The 16,395-nt window shown below is 38.7% G+C and overlaps 1 protein-coding gene across 1 annotated transcript; it reads left to right on the top strand.

The window, feature by feature from the left end:
- The first annotated feature begins 627 nt into the window (after window positions 1-627).
- Window positions 628-14,700, top strand: LOC139725338 (gastric triacylglycerol lipase-like). Its single transcript, XM_071636424.1, has 8 exons — window positions 628-782; window positions 4,266-4,579; window positions 5,130-5,280; window positions 7,410-7,502; window positions 9,079-9,228; window positions 12,359-12,430; window positions 13,124-13,192; window positions 14,368-14,700. The coding sequence occupies exons 1-8, from the start codon at window positions 651-653 to the stop codon at window positions 14,638-14,640; spliced, it is 1,254 nt and encodes a 417-aa protein (XP_071492525.1). The 5' UTR covers window positions 628-650; the 3' UTR covers window positions 14,641-14,700.
- Window positions 14,701-16,395: the final 1,695 nt, after the last annotated feature.

The raw sequence follows: 16,395 nt of genomic DNA, 5'->3' as shown, positions 1-16,395 counted from the left end.
ATGTGAAAATCAAAAGACAAAATAGATTCACAGACACATCTGCCTTCTACACAGCTATCAAATATTCAATATTATGTTGACATTTTTGATGAGGGAAAGGTAATAAGTGGCATAACATGAGCCCACATACGTCATTAAGGGCCAGAAGCTCAGGCTACGCTAGGGGGGTGTGGTCAAATCCACTCTCCTTATTATTAGAAACAGAAAGAGTGAGGGTCACGTGACACAAGTCTCGTGATTCAGGTAGGTGTTCTTTCAGAAGAGTACTTTCGCCCCTTCACTAATTTGCATACGAACACAAGAAGCCAATCCTCGAGTCGCTGGTAGTAGAGGGAGCTTGCAGAGTGACAACAAGTCCCATTGGTATCATCGCACAAAATACGCGTGTGTGTACATGTGTGAGTGTGTCAACCGCAAGGTGTATACACAGGCATGTGACTCGTCGAACGATTGAAGTGAAAATTGTAAATACACGTGACCACTGAGGCAATAGAGCCATTCAATCGCGTGTGTATCGCCAGCAGGTAGGTAACGATCAACGTCCTCACTCGTACTCCCCAACGCCCTGCATCAGCGAGCTGCCGCTGTTTTGTTCGAAGGCGCACACACACAACGTTACCACCAGTAAGTCGCTGAAGACAACATAGAAAATGGCGATCAGTCTTCATACACCCTTCCTGTACATCTGCCTGTTATCCCTGTTTTCGGCGATCGCAGGGTTCAGGATCAACCATCTGTTCCACGGGCGTGCCAGAGTTGATCCAGATGTGAACAGAAATGCGGTAAGAAATTGTATTTGATGGAGATTTTGGTTGAAAATTGAGAGAAGAATGTGTTTAGATTTCGCCGGCAAAGCTGACTGGGTGATTACGCAAACGACTCGATGCGAAGGCGTGAAGGGGGCTTTGGCCGCGTGGCAGCCAATGAGCGTTGCAGATTTAATACAGGCCCTGCTTATGCCCCGTAGGGGATTTAATTAGTCATTCAAGTTCAGGTTCTTGTATAATGAATGCAAACTGCACCGACTAAAATGGGCACTGCCCTAAAATGTGTTCACAGCTTTCTAAACTTATTTGTTGAAATATATAACCATCAATCAGTTTATCTGCCATCCTTTTGAAGCTACCCATTTGAGAGATGTTGATGCACTATTTAGCCACTAAATTAAAGTCTAAAAACCATCTAACGTTAGAGATTACTTCAGCATTCCAAAGTGTGCTTGATAAAATCTTTTTGGCTGGTCCTCACAAATCTGAGTTAATACCGTTTACCATTCAGCTACAAGTATGGTACGTAGGCCTACCATCACCAACTGTCAAACACTAGCTGTTTGTTAGACACTATATATATATACAACATAGACACTCAACAGCTCAGTTGGTTTAGGGCATACAGCATTACACATTTGATAACTTTTTAAATGATTAACAAACTGAGCTGAATGCTATTTCAGGGTATAGACTAAAGTATTTAAACTTCTTACCTTTTGTCTTAGTTACCTACAGTACATGTATATCCTGCAAAAAAAAAAAAAAACAAACAACCATTCAATTTGGTCAAGTGGTCACCTGGTCACAGAGAGATGTGGATCATTATCGGGCAGGCCTGTGCCATGGGTTCATTTCTTTTAAGTTTAGGACTTGGAATCAGATGCTCTTAATGTCAGATATGAATGAAAATATTTTGCTCACAACTGACAGGACAACTAACAAATGAATTCAATTCTGTAAATATTATTGTCCATAAATGAAAAAGAGGGGAAAAAAGAAAAAAGGAAACAGAATTCAGAAAACATCAAACAGAAAGCGAAGGAGGACAAAGAGATCAGTCCAATCTTCCATGAGTTAATGATATTTTTCAGTAATCATTCACTTTTTACACCGTAATAAGACTTAAAAACTCATAGAAATCTGCTTCCTTTATGGGGTAATGAATTATTCATTTTGTTAGTTGAAAAAGAAAAGAAAAAAGCAGTCTCTCTTTCAAAAGAGATTTGTGTGTGTGTGTGTGTGTGTGTGAGAATGCAATGAACAAAGTCCTGTACCGTGTGTCCCCAAAAATAATTACAACAGTACCTTCTGCAATGATAATTTAAAAAATAGTGAATCAATCCAAATACAATTTCATGGTATGAAACTGTAATTCATTGCCCACATCTTACAGAAAACCCCATTTGATTTGCTTCAGCTTGGAAGAATCTTGGAAGATTGGAAGAATCAGACTCATGACATGCTTTTGCAACAATCCACATTTCTCTGTGACCGCTTAACCAAATTCAATGGGGTTTTCTGCAAAATAGAACTAAGGTGTTACTGTTACATTTTAAGACCCTGAAGTAGCATTTAGACAGTTTATTCATATTGGGTGTTATCAGTGCGAAAAGTGGATTGTAATTTTTTGGGGGACATACTGAACGTTTGTAAGGTGTTAACACAATGGACAGAAAGTGGAGGGAAGGGATTCCTGACATGCTGTACAAAGATCCCATTTCTTCATGACCACTGAAGGAAATTGGTTGGGGTTTTCAGTATGATGTAGGTAACTGGTTATAGCTTCATACCTTGAAACTGCATTTTGATTGATTCACTATATTTAAAGTTATTGTTGCAAAAAGTCCAATTGTGATTTTTTTCCTGGGACATACAGCATACTAGACAACTCTACTGATTTGGGCGGTCAACTACCGCTTTTTAGACATTTTAGCCAGCTCCATTACATGCAAATCTGCCTCAAGATAAAATGAAAGTCACAATTCCCCTTCCTTGTGCATTGATTCTCTTGAAAACAGCTAGAATTATGTTCATGCACCAAATCGCATATTTTGAAGTCGAAAAATCTAAAAACTCCACACCGTGGGAGGGGAGACTCCCTTTCACACGGCTCTTTCGCAAATCTACATGTACCACTTTAGCACTTCAAAATGTTGGCAAATATGCATATAGTATATCAAAGCTTGACCTGCTTTAACTCTTTCTGGTGACCCTGGGCTGTAGGGCCATCACTGATGTCGAGCCAACCATACTGTATATACAGATTGTATGCATTTGTGTGTGTGTGCGTGTGTGTGCGTGTGTGTGTGTGTGTGTGCATGTGTTTATGTGTGTGTGTGTAAATAAATAAATATGATATGTATATATACATATATATATGTATACATGTACATATATATATATATATATACAGTCAAACCTGTCTGTAGCGGCCACCCAAGGGATATGGAAAAAGTGGCCGTTATAGACAGGTGGCCGCTATAGACAGGTAATCCAACTTTGTGTGCATTGCCTACATGTACATGTATCATCGTTGTATATACATGTACATTTATGTGTGTACGTATGCACACGTGTGTTTCATGCATAGAACAATGCCGGTGTTTATGAAATTGTTGCACAGTACACTAGATGTACCGTAGCATGTGCACAGTCATGAATTAGTGCATTATTGTGACTGAATAAGTGATGAATGCAACGGTGGCGATCACTGAATGTTGCCCAGAAATGACTGGCACGGCTAAAAAGCAGAAAAACACCCTGAATTATCAGCTCGGCTACGGCTCCATTGGGTTTTTGGCCGCTATAGACAGGTTAAAATCTACCGCGGGAAACAAAATTTGTGGCCGCTGGCCGCGTTAGACAGGTGGCCGCTATACACAGGGTCTTTAACATGGCTTTTCTCTCGGGGGGATTTTTCAGTGGCTGCTATAGACAGGTGGCCGCTATAGAGAGGTGGCCGCTAAGGCAGGTTTGACTGTATATATATATATATATATATATATATATATATATATATATACATTGTACATGTACATGTAATTGTTTTATCAGAGAGAGAAATTATCTGAGAGAAAGTGAGGAGGAAGGGAGAGCAGAAATCTGTTTGGTTCAAAGTCAGCTCATCTTTTGTAAAGTCAATACACTGTATGTGCCCATACAAGGTCAAATCAATTCTCACAACACAGTATGAATAATGTATGTTACAATTATACAATTCATCATGTTATGCAGATGTCACCTACTATAATATGTAGGCCTAACTGAAAGTTTTTATTCTCGCGTCATTAATGAATATGACTCATGAATGCAGAGGTGATCAAATTTCAGATGAAAAAAAAAAAACCATGTAGTAATGTCATTTGAAACTCAAAGGCAATGGATTTTGTGCCCTTCTGACTCTGAACTTAAAGGAAAAAAAAACCCATGGTGAGATGCATTCTTATAAAGAAATATCTAATGTGCATCTCCAACTTTCGCTTGTTGCCATTTTAGTCTCAGCTCATCACAAGTAAAGACTTTCCCTGTGAGGAGTACAGCGTCCAAACCAAGGACGGCTTCATCCTGGGCCTCCAGCGGATACCGTTCGGGCGCAAGGAGTCCAAATACACGCCCCGCCCAGTGGTCTTTCTCCAGCATGGCCTGCTGGCCTCATCCACAAACTGGCTGACCAACCTGGTCAACGAGAGCTTCGCCTACCTCCTGGCCGACGCCGGCTTTGATGTCTGGCTGGGAAACATGAGGGGGAACACATACTCCAAGAAGCACATCAAGTACAAGCCAGATCAAGTGGAGTTCTGGCACTGGAGGTAAGTTGGGAATTGGAAATAAACAAACAAACAAACAAACAAATAAGCACATTTTTAGCTTTGATTCATTGAACACAGAGTACTCAGCCAAATGAAAAACTTATTCTACAGTTAATATGCGAAATGAAAAGAAATGATCTCATGGCAAAGTAATTAAATCAGGCAGTCATTTAAAAAAAAAATTGCCATTTAGATTTTAGAAAATGAATTAGCATGGTGTCCCATTGCCTCTTGGATTTCCCATTTGTTTGTTTTGTTTGTTTGTTTTTTAGACAAATTTCACCAAAGCAATGTTTTTTAAGCGGCTAGAAAAAAATCAACTACTTGTAACCTGTGTCTTGAGGATACTACAGCAGAACAATTCCACTATCTCATCTGTAGTCATGTCAAGACTTTTTATCAAACTTTTGGGCCATTTGACTGCATCATGCATTGTTGTGGCAACTCACATTTCTCCTTGGGTCTGTGCACAGAACTTAAATTTTTCTTGTCTTAACGCAAACAGAAGGATTGCATGCCATCTTTGTATTTCTACATTTCTGCTCTCCAGTTGGGATGAGATGGCAAAGTACGACCTCCCTGCCATGTTGAACTTTGTCTTGAAAGTGACCAAGCAGCAAGACCTCTTCTACGTGGGCCACTCTCAAGGGACCACCATCGCCTTCGCTGAATTCTCCCGCAACTTTGAGCTTGCATCAAAGGTCTGTATTCTGCCATGCCATGGGTCAAATCAGAATGTTACACCTCAAATTCTGGCACACCAAATCCCAGTCTTCTTTGCCCTGCAGCTCTCACCAAAATGTGTGGTTGTTGTATGTGTGTATGTATGCTGGTGGGATATTTCAGGTGCAGTGCATAGATAGAACAGATCAGCGTCCTATACCATATTGTAAGAATATTAATTCAGAACAAAACTTCTACCATGAGTCTGCTGCCAGTATTTTCAAAACTTTTATTAGAGTGCAGAATTATTTGGCTTCAGTCGCAATGCCCCCAGTCTGAATGATGTGACTATATAGAAAGTGCACCAAATACAATGTATCTGTCATTTCAAACATTTCCTGACTTCAGATTATGATGTCAGAACTATATCTGGCATAAAGTTTCTTCACACTACTCGATATCCAGCTGTACATTTGGAGGCTCCTGACTGACATTCAGCCCGCCCTTCCCCCCCCCCCAAAAAAAAAAAAAAAAGAAAAAAAAGAGAGAGCTCTGGCCAAGTCATTTCCATTCAGATCATTCAGATCTGAACAATACCAGTGGGTTTGTTCACCCTTCATTGAGGTGTATCACCACACAGCTGGTAATGCAGTTGCAGTCTTGAGGTCATGAGCCTGCCACTTTCCCCCGACAGACTGTTCCGGCAATTAAGTGTGATGTCATAATGTAAGGGAAGCAGGAAGAAGGCGTCCCTTGCGTCCTGAAAAAAAGGGAGAAACAATTTCTCTTCATTATCGGTTGCCTTTTGTAAGGCTGTGTAATTCTTGCATTGTTAGGGTTCATGCACTTTGTTGTTCCTACCAACCCCCCCCCCCCCCTTCATCTTTGCCCTCCATCCAGGGTGTGCTCAAGTTCATGTTGTCTTGAGTGCAATAAACTTTTGAACTGCTGATCAGCAGGTGCAGAAACAGAGGATATTGGCATGTGCTCTGTACTGAAAATTAAAATGTTTCAAACACCTCTACACATGGAAGGGTGCCACTGATCCCCCGTGAACCTTGCCCAGGGCATGCAAAATTTGCCTGTCAAGCAATCGAAACATGAGGACAGTTGCCACGCTGGGCAACTATGATTCATACACTGATGCACTTGGCTCACCTCAAAAATGAAAAAGAGAAAAGAATGAAGCAGAAATAGTTTATGCATCAAAAGGAAGCATGTAACACTTTCTGTAACATTATCTGTGCATGAGAGCTGCAAGCCAATAATTCAAGATCAAGGCTCAACAATATCAAATGTCTGTTTAGAAATACAGAAATTTGCCCTATAATAGGGAAAATGACTTATACCTCATATGCTTTTGCTTTTCTGTGTTTCTGTTGTTGCAAATGGCAATTTGACACCAGTGATAAAACAGAAATCATGAAGTGAAGGTCAGCTTTCAGAGTAAACATGTGATGAAATTTCCACATTAAAAAAAAAAAAAAATCACCAGTGGGAGTAGCACCCTCTTTTCCCAAATGAAAGTTACTCAGAAGTTAGAGGTCCTATAGCATGTTTCCCTTTCCATTATGCTGTATATTAGCCTTATTGATATTTATGTGATGAGAGCTTGGAGTGTTTTGATAATATCACCATGTGGCCATTTTACCTCAGATTTCAATCAGGACATGAAAATTTGTATAATCTCACATTCAGAAAAGAACTTGAAGGAAATATCTTGTGAGTACCTGCCATTTTTAGGTCCACACAGGTTCTGGGGCTTCAAGCAATGCTGGAACAGAACACTAATATTGCCAACAGTCTCTGATCAAACACATGAAATCTTGTCAAATATGACCTCAAAGAGGAACAACGGGAATATCGCAGAGAGACAATTGATATGGCTATGCTCCTAATCCATTAACTATTGTTAAGTAGCAATATTCAAAAGGTCACCCCTCTTGTTTGTTCTAGCAATGGCCTCACTTAGTGCTAAAGTAAATCTTGGACTCATTGTAAAGGTACAGCAATTTGTTTACAGGTCATAAGTGCATCTTTCAATGCATCTCATTCTCTATTGGTGTGCATACACATATGTGGCATTTAACCATCTTGTTGTACTGGCTAAAATTTCATTCCTTCTTTGTTTGTTTCATATTGTTTTGTTTTGTTTTTTTGCCAACAGGTGAAAATGTTTTACGCCCTAGCTCCTGTGACCCGGGTCAGCGACATGGTCAGTCCGTTGCGATACCTGACAACCTTCCTGCCGGAGATCAAGGTGAGCCTTGGGTTAAAGAGGGAGGCAGTCACTCGTTCCTCAGTGGGCATGCTTTATTGGTTTTAGGAAAAGTTGTGAGGCAGGGCTCTGCCTCTTTTCTGATTGTGTGCAACATCTCCCTTCAGTCATCAAATTGGTATAACTTCTTTGTATCTTTGAAAGAAATTGTCACATTGTGTCTCAAGCCACCAGAAAAGAAAAAGAAATTGCGACACAATCTTGTCTTGATAGTGAAATTTGGCCTAGGCAACCTTCTTCCTCTGATATACATCAAAGGAAGATTAATCTGTGAAAGGTGACACACAGGCTTAGTCCAGCACTGATGTAGTGTTTGCTTGACAGCTGGCTTTGCTTCAAAAAGTCCAATTCTAGACAAGTTAGTAGTCAGAAGGAAGAGCCGCTCCGACCCTTGGCAATTCTCATTGGTTCCTCCTCCTCCTCCTCCGCCCCTTCTCTTCCTCCTACCTTCCCCATCTTCCCTCTACAACAAACTCTTCCAACAGTTACACCAAATCACCTTGTTTACACTAAACTATACAACTCTTGAAAGAAATATACTTGTCACAGTGATTTTGATGTTACCTTTCCATTTAGCCATTGCGTATGACGGAATTCCCTTTCAGAAATGAAATCCATTCAGATTTTTTATATACAGTCCTTCCAAAGATTGAAATTAGCCATATGAAATTGTATGAATTACTAAGTTTAATTGATGGAAAGAACAGTGTGGGAGCAAACTGCCTTGACATAATTCTACACATGGCTGTGTGAGAGTCTCTTAATTGAGTATCCATGCTGTAATAGAACAATGCATAATTGACACCAATATCAGAATGGATCCGTAGTGAGCAGAGCAGGTGATTTCCTTATTCAAGCTAACGAGGGCATGAGGATATAAATGACATGGTGTCAGCCTTGTTTTATGTGTGCAGTCTTCCTGGATCTTCTTTGTCTTTGTCATTTATGAGAGTGTTGTTCCTACTACTTTATAGCCTTGAATGTCATAAAATTTTTCTATGTCCTTCCTGCCACATGCAGAGTTGTACATCCTGCTGCATATAATACGACATGCATTTTCTTTTTCTTTTTTTCGGCACAGATCCCTCACTTTCAAAACCAAATCTGGTCCTTTCAGCCATACAAAACAATTGAAACAGTAGAATGCTGAAATAGGATATCCAGAGGAAATCCTCCTTGAAAGGTCCCTGATCTGTTTTTTTTTTTTTTTTAAATACAGTTTGATAAAGTAAGCACTGTGTGACCTTTTTCTTGTCAGATTATCAGTGAGTGCCAACAAGAACAACACAAGACTAAAATATACTAGCAATGCAGTAGGCTCAAGCGATATCATTACCACTGGATAAGTAGAGGAATTAGAAGTTTTAAGCTTTTTTTTTTCTTTTTTTTTTCAAAGCAGATTGTATGGAAGGCTTCTGTTGAGAAAGCCAAGAGTTCTCAATGTATGTGTTTTAAGGTAATGGTCAGTACATTTGTTGAGAATGTGGCGCTGTCTCACAGAGCGTAGTGAGTCCGGTCCGCGGCAACTGACGTGCATCTGTACGCTTCCACTCTGCAGTTCCTCTTTGACATCTTGGGTGAGGGCGAGTTCATGCCGAACAACGAATTTGTCAAGTGGCTGGCGCAGGACTTCTGTCCAATCACCGAGCTGATCTGCTCCAACGTGCTCTTCGTCATCTGCGGCTACGACGCCAAGAACCTAAACATGGTGAGTCATCGCTGGGGGTGTGTGCGTGCAAGCCACGGGGAATGTTGCTGACAGTTGCGCTGTCGTACTCTAGTTAGTCAGCCTCTGCCCCGAGGCTCTCCCAACTATGACCTGTTAACCCACTAGTCACTGAAACACCGGAAACCCATGTCTCATTACTCCCTAAAATGCCCGATACTGCCTGTCCGTTTTTTTGTTGTTGATAGTTTTATGCTTTATCACTTTTTTGTTCTCATGTAGAATGTGTAATTATGTCATTTGAAAGAGGTCAAAGGTCAACAAAAGTATCAAATTACTTCTGTGACACACCATTTTCTTGGTAAAGTCTTAATAGGCTTTCAAATAAACATAACTTATAAGTGACAAAAATAGACATTTTTACATCATTTAGAAAGTAGTCGAAATGAGAGCAATATTGCTGTACTTCCGGGAAAGCATAGGCCATTATGTACAGAATCATCAGTTGCAAAAGGGTTAATGATACCTGTACATGTGTTTTCTTTCTTATGAAATCTCAAGTTCAAGTTTTGTCTTAAGTAACAAAAGTGACATCAATTGGAACAGAGAAAAGTTATCAAGTGTCAGACCTAAAATGAGCAGGTAGCAGAGTGTTACACATGTAACACCTCTTTATAAAAGAGGAAAATTGGTTTAAATGGCACACTGAAATTAGTTGAGGTGATAGTCTTTGTCTCACAAGTATCCCACTGGCTTGCAAACGAATCTTTATAAAATTACTCTTTTGTACTAATTTATAAGGGCAAAATGATTTCAGCTGCACCAAATTCCTATCAAGTTCTATATTAGCAAGGATAACCCTTTTTATTTTAATGCAGATTGGTAATCACTACTGCTTTGTAGACAAAATTATGTGGTGTTTGTATTGTTTGGTAAAAAACAACAACATAACATTATGGCAACATTTTGAGGCAAAAAGCTGATCTCATCCAATATGCTTGTGTAATTATAACTAATATAGCTATTTCTTGATACTAAATAAGCATGGCGAGGGGGAAAAAGAAAACAACACCGGCATGACAAATGCCTGTCAAACAACCTGTGGTATACACTTACTTCAAAAGCAAAACCACAAGCGCTGAAAATAAATTGTGACTCCCGTTTGCTTGCTTTTATCCAGAATCTCTATAGAAACTTTTTATGCCTCCGCAACGAAGTGTCCGGAGGCATTATGTTTTCGGGTCGTCCGTCCGTCCGTCCGTCCCGTTTTGTTTTTGTCGATATCTCAAGAACCGTGTTGTGGTTTTACATCAAACTTGGTATGAGGGTATATCCTTGGGGGATAATACTTTGTGTGGATTTTAGGGTCACAGGGTCAAAGGTCAAAGGTCACAGGTTATTTTGTGAAAAAAAATTGAAATTTCATGTTTTTCTCCATATCTCGCAAATGGTTCAAGGTATCTTCATGGAACTTAGTATATATGCTTGTACCGATGGGCAGTGATTATCTAGGGAAGTTGGGGGTCATGGGTCAAAGGTCAGGGGGGTCAAAGGTCAAGGTCAACTCCTCAAAATATCACTACTTTCCTTAAAATGCAATATGCCTGAAGGTTTTTTTTTTTTTAAACTTGATGTATGGCATGTATTACCCAATATATATTTTTGGGGAAGTTTCTTGCCAAAAGGTCAAAGGTCAAAAGGTAAAAGGTCAAGTGAAAGTGCTTAATTGCACTTTTTCCTCCATATCTCGAAAGTAACTCAAGGTATCATCATGAAACTTACATATCTATGCATGTTCAACCTAACAGTGATTCTCTTTGGAACTGTGAGGTCAAAGGTCAAAGGCCAGGTTAAGATAATGCTATTTTCCCATTTGATACTGAAATTATACTTTTTCTCAATACCTTGAAAATTACTCAATGCATAAACTTATAAAAGGGTCAAAAGTCAAGTAAAAATCATCAGTTCCCCAAATACCTGCACTCTGACATTTTAATCATTCATCCAATTGAACCTAGTTCTAGGAAAGTGAACATTCAGCACATATGTGTCAAAGCTGTCATTTTAATATTTTGCCAATTGTGTGAAACTGTCATCACACATTGTCAAGACATTGTACTATAGACCTATTAGGAGAACCGTGCATTATGGCGGAGGCATATCAGTAGCCGTAGCGATATATCTAGTTTTTTTTGGTGGCATTTGTGCCACTCCCCCCCCCCCCCCCCCCCCCCCCAACGACATGCTTATGAATGAGTTGCAATACCAATATGCTGGATATTTATGGCATATATGGAATTGTAAAATTTCATAGCTGTCTGGTATTTTTGTCTACTGTGAATGAAATGTTGTCAGATGCAATGTTTGACTAAAATGATATTAAAAATCCAAGTTCCACTGAATAAGGATTAAAGTTGATTATTTCCCTTTAAGTGAGTTATGCACGAAAACATGGATGAAGGAAAAGTAAGGGCAAGTGCAAATGTCTTTCCCTTTTCAAGCCCCTTCTATTCCCCTCCCCTCCCCCCCCCCCCCTTCTAGCATACTATCTTTCTCCTCTTGCTGTCTGCTTATCATGTCTGCTAGTCAGCAGTGAAGTGATAACCAAAGCTGATGACCATTGATTATCAGAAACCACCACCACTACCATCACCTCTGGTTGCAGGGAGATTAAATCAATAAATGGCTATCTCGCTCCCCTCCCCCCCCCCCCCCCCCCCCCCCCCAAAAAAAAAAAAAAAAAAAAAAAAAAAAATCTATTCATTTTATCATGTTCAGACCAAGCCGTATGCAGAAATATGCAGGTACTATCTGGTGTTGAGGTGTTTTGTTTTTTTTTGGTTTTTTTTTTTTGTATCAGTAGTGAATTTATCATGGTTGGCTGATTTGACAAATTCATGATCAAATCAGATTTCAAGTTTATCTTCTTCCTGAAAAACAAAACAAAAACAAACAAGCACAAAAAAATTACAACAACAACAACAACAACAACAACCCCACATGACCTTCTTTGGCTGTCAGAACTTCATCAATTCTCAAGCAAACTCTCTGCGCATCCTAAGAATTTCCTTTGATGAATGAAAGAGATTATTAAAGGAATAATATAGTTTTTTATTGAGATGGGCAATCAAACTCTTATGTACAATATTTCTTTTTTCTCTCTCTCTGTTAGACACGTCTTCCAGTGTATTTCAGTCATGACCCAGATGGGACTTCTGTCATGGATGTTGTGCATTATGCCCAGGTAAGCTCAGAACTCTATCATTTTACTAGTGTCTAAAAACATAGAATACGAAGAAATTATCCACTCATTGGTATTGGTTGCTTTTCTTTTTCAGAGTCTCTTTGACCAGCAATCAGGAAAATATAAAGAAAGTTTGGACGACAGAAAACAGAAAAATCAGACTAGATCCACATACAAATAGATACATAAATCTGTTTTATAATTCTTTGAATTGTGGATCTCTCATTTTGTTGAAATGTATTTGTAGGGATCAACTTTATGGAGAGGAGACACGTTTTGCTTCTCCAGAATGATTTCATTTCCACAATCTGAATTTATCTTGATTCACCTTTCTTCCCCAATGGAGAGAGATACTGTACATTTTGAAGGAAGAAAATCATGCCTGTCTATTAATGATGTTAGATTGCTGCAAATTTTAGAGGTGTAATTCTCTATTTTCACAGCATCGCACACGAGCAAGTTAGAAATATTTTTTTGAAAGTCTTGTGCACATGTGTACGTTTAATTTTTTTTTCATTCAGCAAAATGCAAAAATCAGGACATAAATGGTTTAATATACTTTTGCTTCATCAAGTTTTTCCCAGAAACATGACATTTAGAATAATTTGAAGATGCTGTCAGTGATTCTGGGTGATTGATGTCGAGATAAACCAACATGTGTAAAAAATATTCTGATTTTATTTCTATTTGCAGATGGTTGAATCTGGCACCTTTCAGATGTACGACTATGGCTATGCAGGCAATATGAAGGTGTATAACCAGGTGAGGAATATTAACAATCTAAATATGTCTGCCCTGTAGACTACGAAAACAACAATCAAGGGAATGCTTATAAATGTTAGCTGTAGTCTTGCTTTGACCAACAGACACGTGAATGGAAGTTCATAGATATAGTTTGTGTGTATTCTGTAAGATTCATACCAGTCGTACATCAAATCCTGTCTAGGTACTGTAATTATGTGGTGTTAATTTGATGAGACCTTTAAATTCCATGTGATGTGTGTAGCCTTCTGTTTTCATTGTTGATGGTAGGCATGATGAATATGTTGTCTATTCCTGCTCAAACATGCTGGTACAATTTAAGCCACACTAAAGAAAAAGTGTTGCATCGCATTGAGTCATTAAAGATGAAGACAACCAATATTGTAGTTTTAATCTGTGAAAGCCTCCCCACCCCCCCTTAAAAAAAAGTAAATAGATAAAATGGAAGTATACTGGAGGTCGCATCAAATTTCACTTTTGTGCAGTGTAGTTGACACTTCGTCAGGTTTTTCCAAGGTTTAGATGTGTGACAGGTTGATATAGTTAAAGATGGCTATGTGAACTAATGGGACTTTGCGTCTAATTTTTTTCATACTGTCTGGAGCCTTTTATACCAGTAGTTATGTTTGAAATTGAATTCAAAAGTCATGTTTTAAATACTGGATGATACTCGGTTTAAAACCATCAGCTCATAAAAAGTTGGTGGAAATACAACCTTTCACCCAATAGGATGTCCCTATTAGATGGAAATTCACTGGAAAAGGTAATCATAGTTCTATCTAATCTTCCTCCGTTATGAAACACATGCATTGAAGTTCAGAACTGCCAATAAAATGATAACGAGATGATTCTTACTTTGCTGAATTTCCTCTAGAACTCGATAGGTTAATTGTTGTCTAAACTTGATTTTTATACTAAAAAACACTATTTTGATAAGCTTGCCACGACCATCGATTTTGCCTCGTTAAAACTGGTACCTTGTTTTAAACTTACCAAAAGAGAGACCAGCTAAATACAGGAACGGATAATCCGAACTACCAATTTTGCCTCATCAAAAGCAAGCATGTTACAACTGAGTTTCCCTCTATCTGGCTTATAATCAGTATAGAGTAGCAATAAAAATGTACACATGGAAATTTCCTATTCATTTGTATTTCTTTCTTTCTTTCCTTCAGTCCACGCCACCACTGTACCACCCCGAGGCAATGCGCACCCCTGTCTCCCTCTACTGGGGAGTTAATGACTGGCTAGCCGACCCCAAGGATGTGCACTGGCTGATTCCCTTACTGAACAAGACGCTGCAAGCTAATGTGATGCTCAGTGACTACGACCATTTAGACTTCATCTGGGGTATGGACGCTGCAACGAGGGTCTACCAACCGATTATCAGTGATTTAAGGAAGCGATCCAGTGTGATGCCTAAACATCGTAACTATCAATCATGGTAATGCATCTACTTGCCTTTCATCGAGCACACTTATGCACCAAATATGTGTAGGTTGCATCTTTAACCCTTTGAAGACTAGTGCAGAGTATACTTGGGTAGATGTCCATAGGAAAATGAGTGTTATAGCCAAATCAGCTAGTCCACAATTGGTTAATCTTGAAGTGAGTCACGTTTTTCTTGCTGATGTGACTTTTGAGATCTTCTATGTTTTTTGTTATAGTAGCTGCAATTCAGCTGATTAGCAAATTTGTGCAAGGATTACTAGCACTGGTCACAGTTTGATTGTTGCCAGCTAAGTCCATTTAAGAGTAATCTGTGTAATTTTTAACTCTGGTTTCTTCAGATTAAGATGCTCCCATTCATAGTTTCAAAGCCCTGTTTATCACTGACATCGAGCACTCACTTATCACTTTTCCCCCATATTAAAAAAAAAAACACCAAAAACAAAAACACACACACAGAGATAGTTCTGCATGTACCAGTACAAAATTGAAAAATAAAAGGCAGGTATATGTTCACAAACGGAGATATTCAAACAGTGTTATTTGGTCGTGGGGATAGAATGATACAAATGTACCTCTTAGTGCATGGAATATAAATATAGTGAATAAATGTATCCCATTTCTATAGATTTTACAAATCAGAAAGAGATGAATGAATATAAAAATGGTTGTGCATTTCTATGTGGAGTTCTTTCTATTGATGAATGGGTTTATAGAAACGATGAACTCTTTTCGAATGCTGTTTGAAGGGCTTCCAGTTATATTGCCATGTAGCGGTTTTTTATTGTGAAACTGGGGGGCGTTTCATCAACGAGTTCGTCGGAGGTTTTCACCAACAAATTTGCAATCAGCCAATCAGACGCAAGGATTTCAGTAGCTTTTCAAATTTGTCGGTGAAAACCTCCGACGAACTCCTTGATGAAACACCCCCCAGAAGTATGGCAGATCAGATACTGAAAAGTACCAGAATCTAAAAACAAACAAACAACAAAACTAGTAAGTATTCGACTTGTCACTAGCATGCATGTATGACAGAGAGGTATGTGCTGCAATAATGAATTTAATCTATCATTCTTTCCTGCCATCCTCTCTTGATATCAAGCCAGTGTTAACTCAAAAATTGAGGTAGAATTCATCCTCTTATTGACTCAGATTCAGATTAGTCATAATGTGTATTCATGCCAAAAGTTTTATCATGTACATAAAATGTTCTTGTAATGATTGATTGATAAGAGTAATGTTACAGTTTTTTATGAGTAAATTGAATAGTGAAATCTTGAATGAAGACTGTATTTGACAAACCAAGTATCCATTGATGGTAACCTTTTTAACTTTTAAAAGAAAGTGTATGTTGTAGTTGTAAAACATAAAGCATTAATTTTTGGAGAACTGTCAAAATGTATATATCATATACAATGTACATTGTATACTGAATTTAACAGTGTACAATGTATTTTTACGAGAGTGCACGTGTATACTATTCATAACAATTGGTTGCACAGTGAATTTACAATCCTCTGATTGCCGTATTCTGATTTTTATCACTAGCATAATCTTTTATACGGTAGTTCTAATTCCTTCCCCTTTTGTCTTGACTCTGTAGAAGAGTGAAATTTGTGAGGACTTCAGTGATGTCTATGAATACATATTTATGGTGCATGGCACCATATCTTTGATATTGTGATGTTTTTTGAAAAAAAAAAATCATGATGAATCTGTGAACAGTAAGACCTCACGAAGTGGCTGCACAACAC

This window comes from Diadema antillarum, unplaced genomic scaffold (assembly GCF_040938485.1).
Source record: "Diadema antillarum isolate AM-2024a unplaced genomic scaffold, OU_Dant_1.0 seq00000035_RagTag, whole genome shotgun sequence".
NCBI lineage: Eukaryota > Metazoa > Echinodermata > Echinoidea > Diadematoida > Diadematidae > Diadema > Diadema antillarum.
Note: the sequence above shows the minus strand (reverse complement) of the source record. Positions and strands in the feature narration are given on the sequence as shown.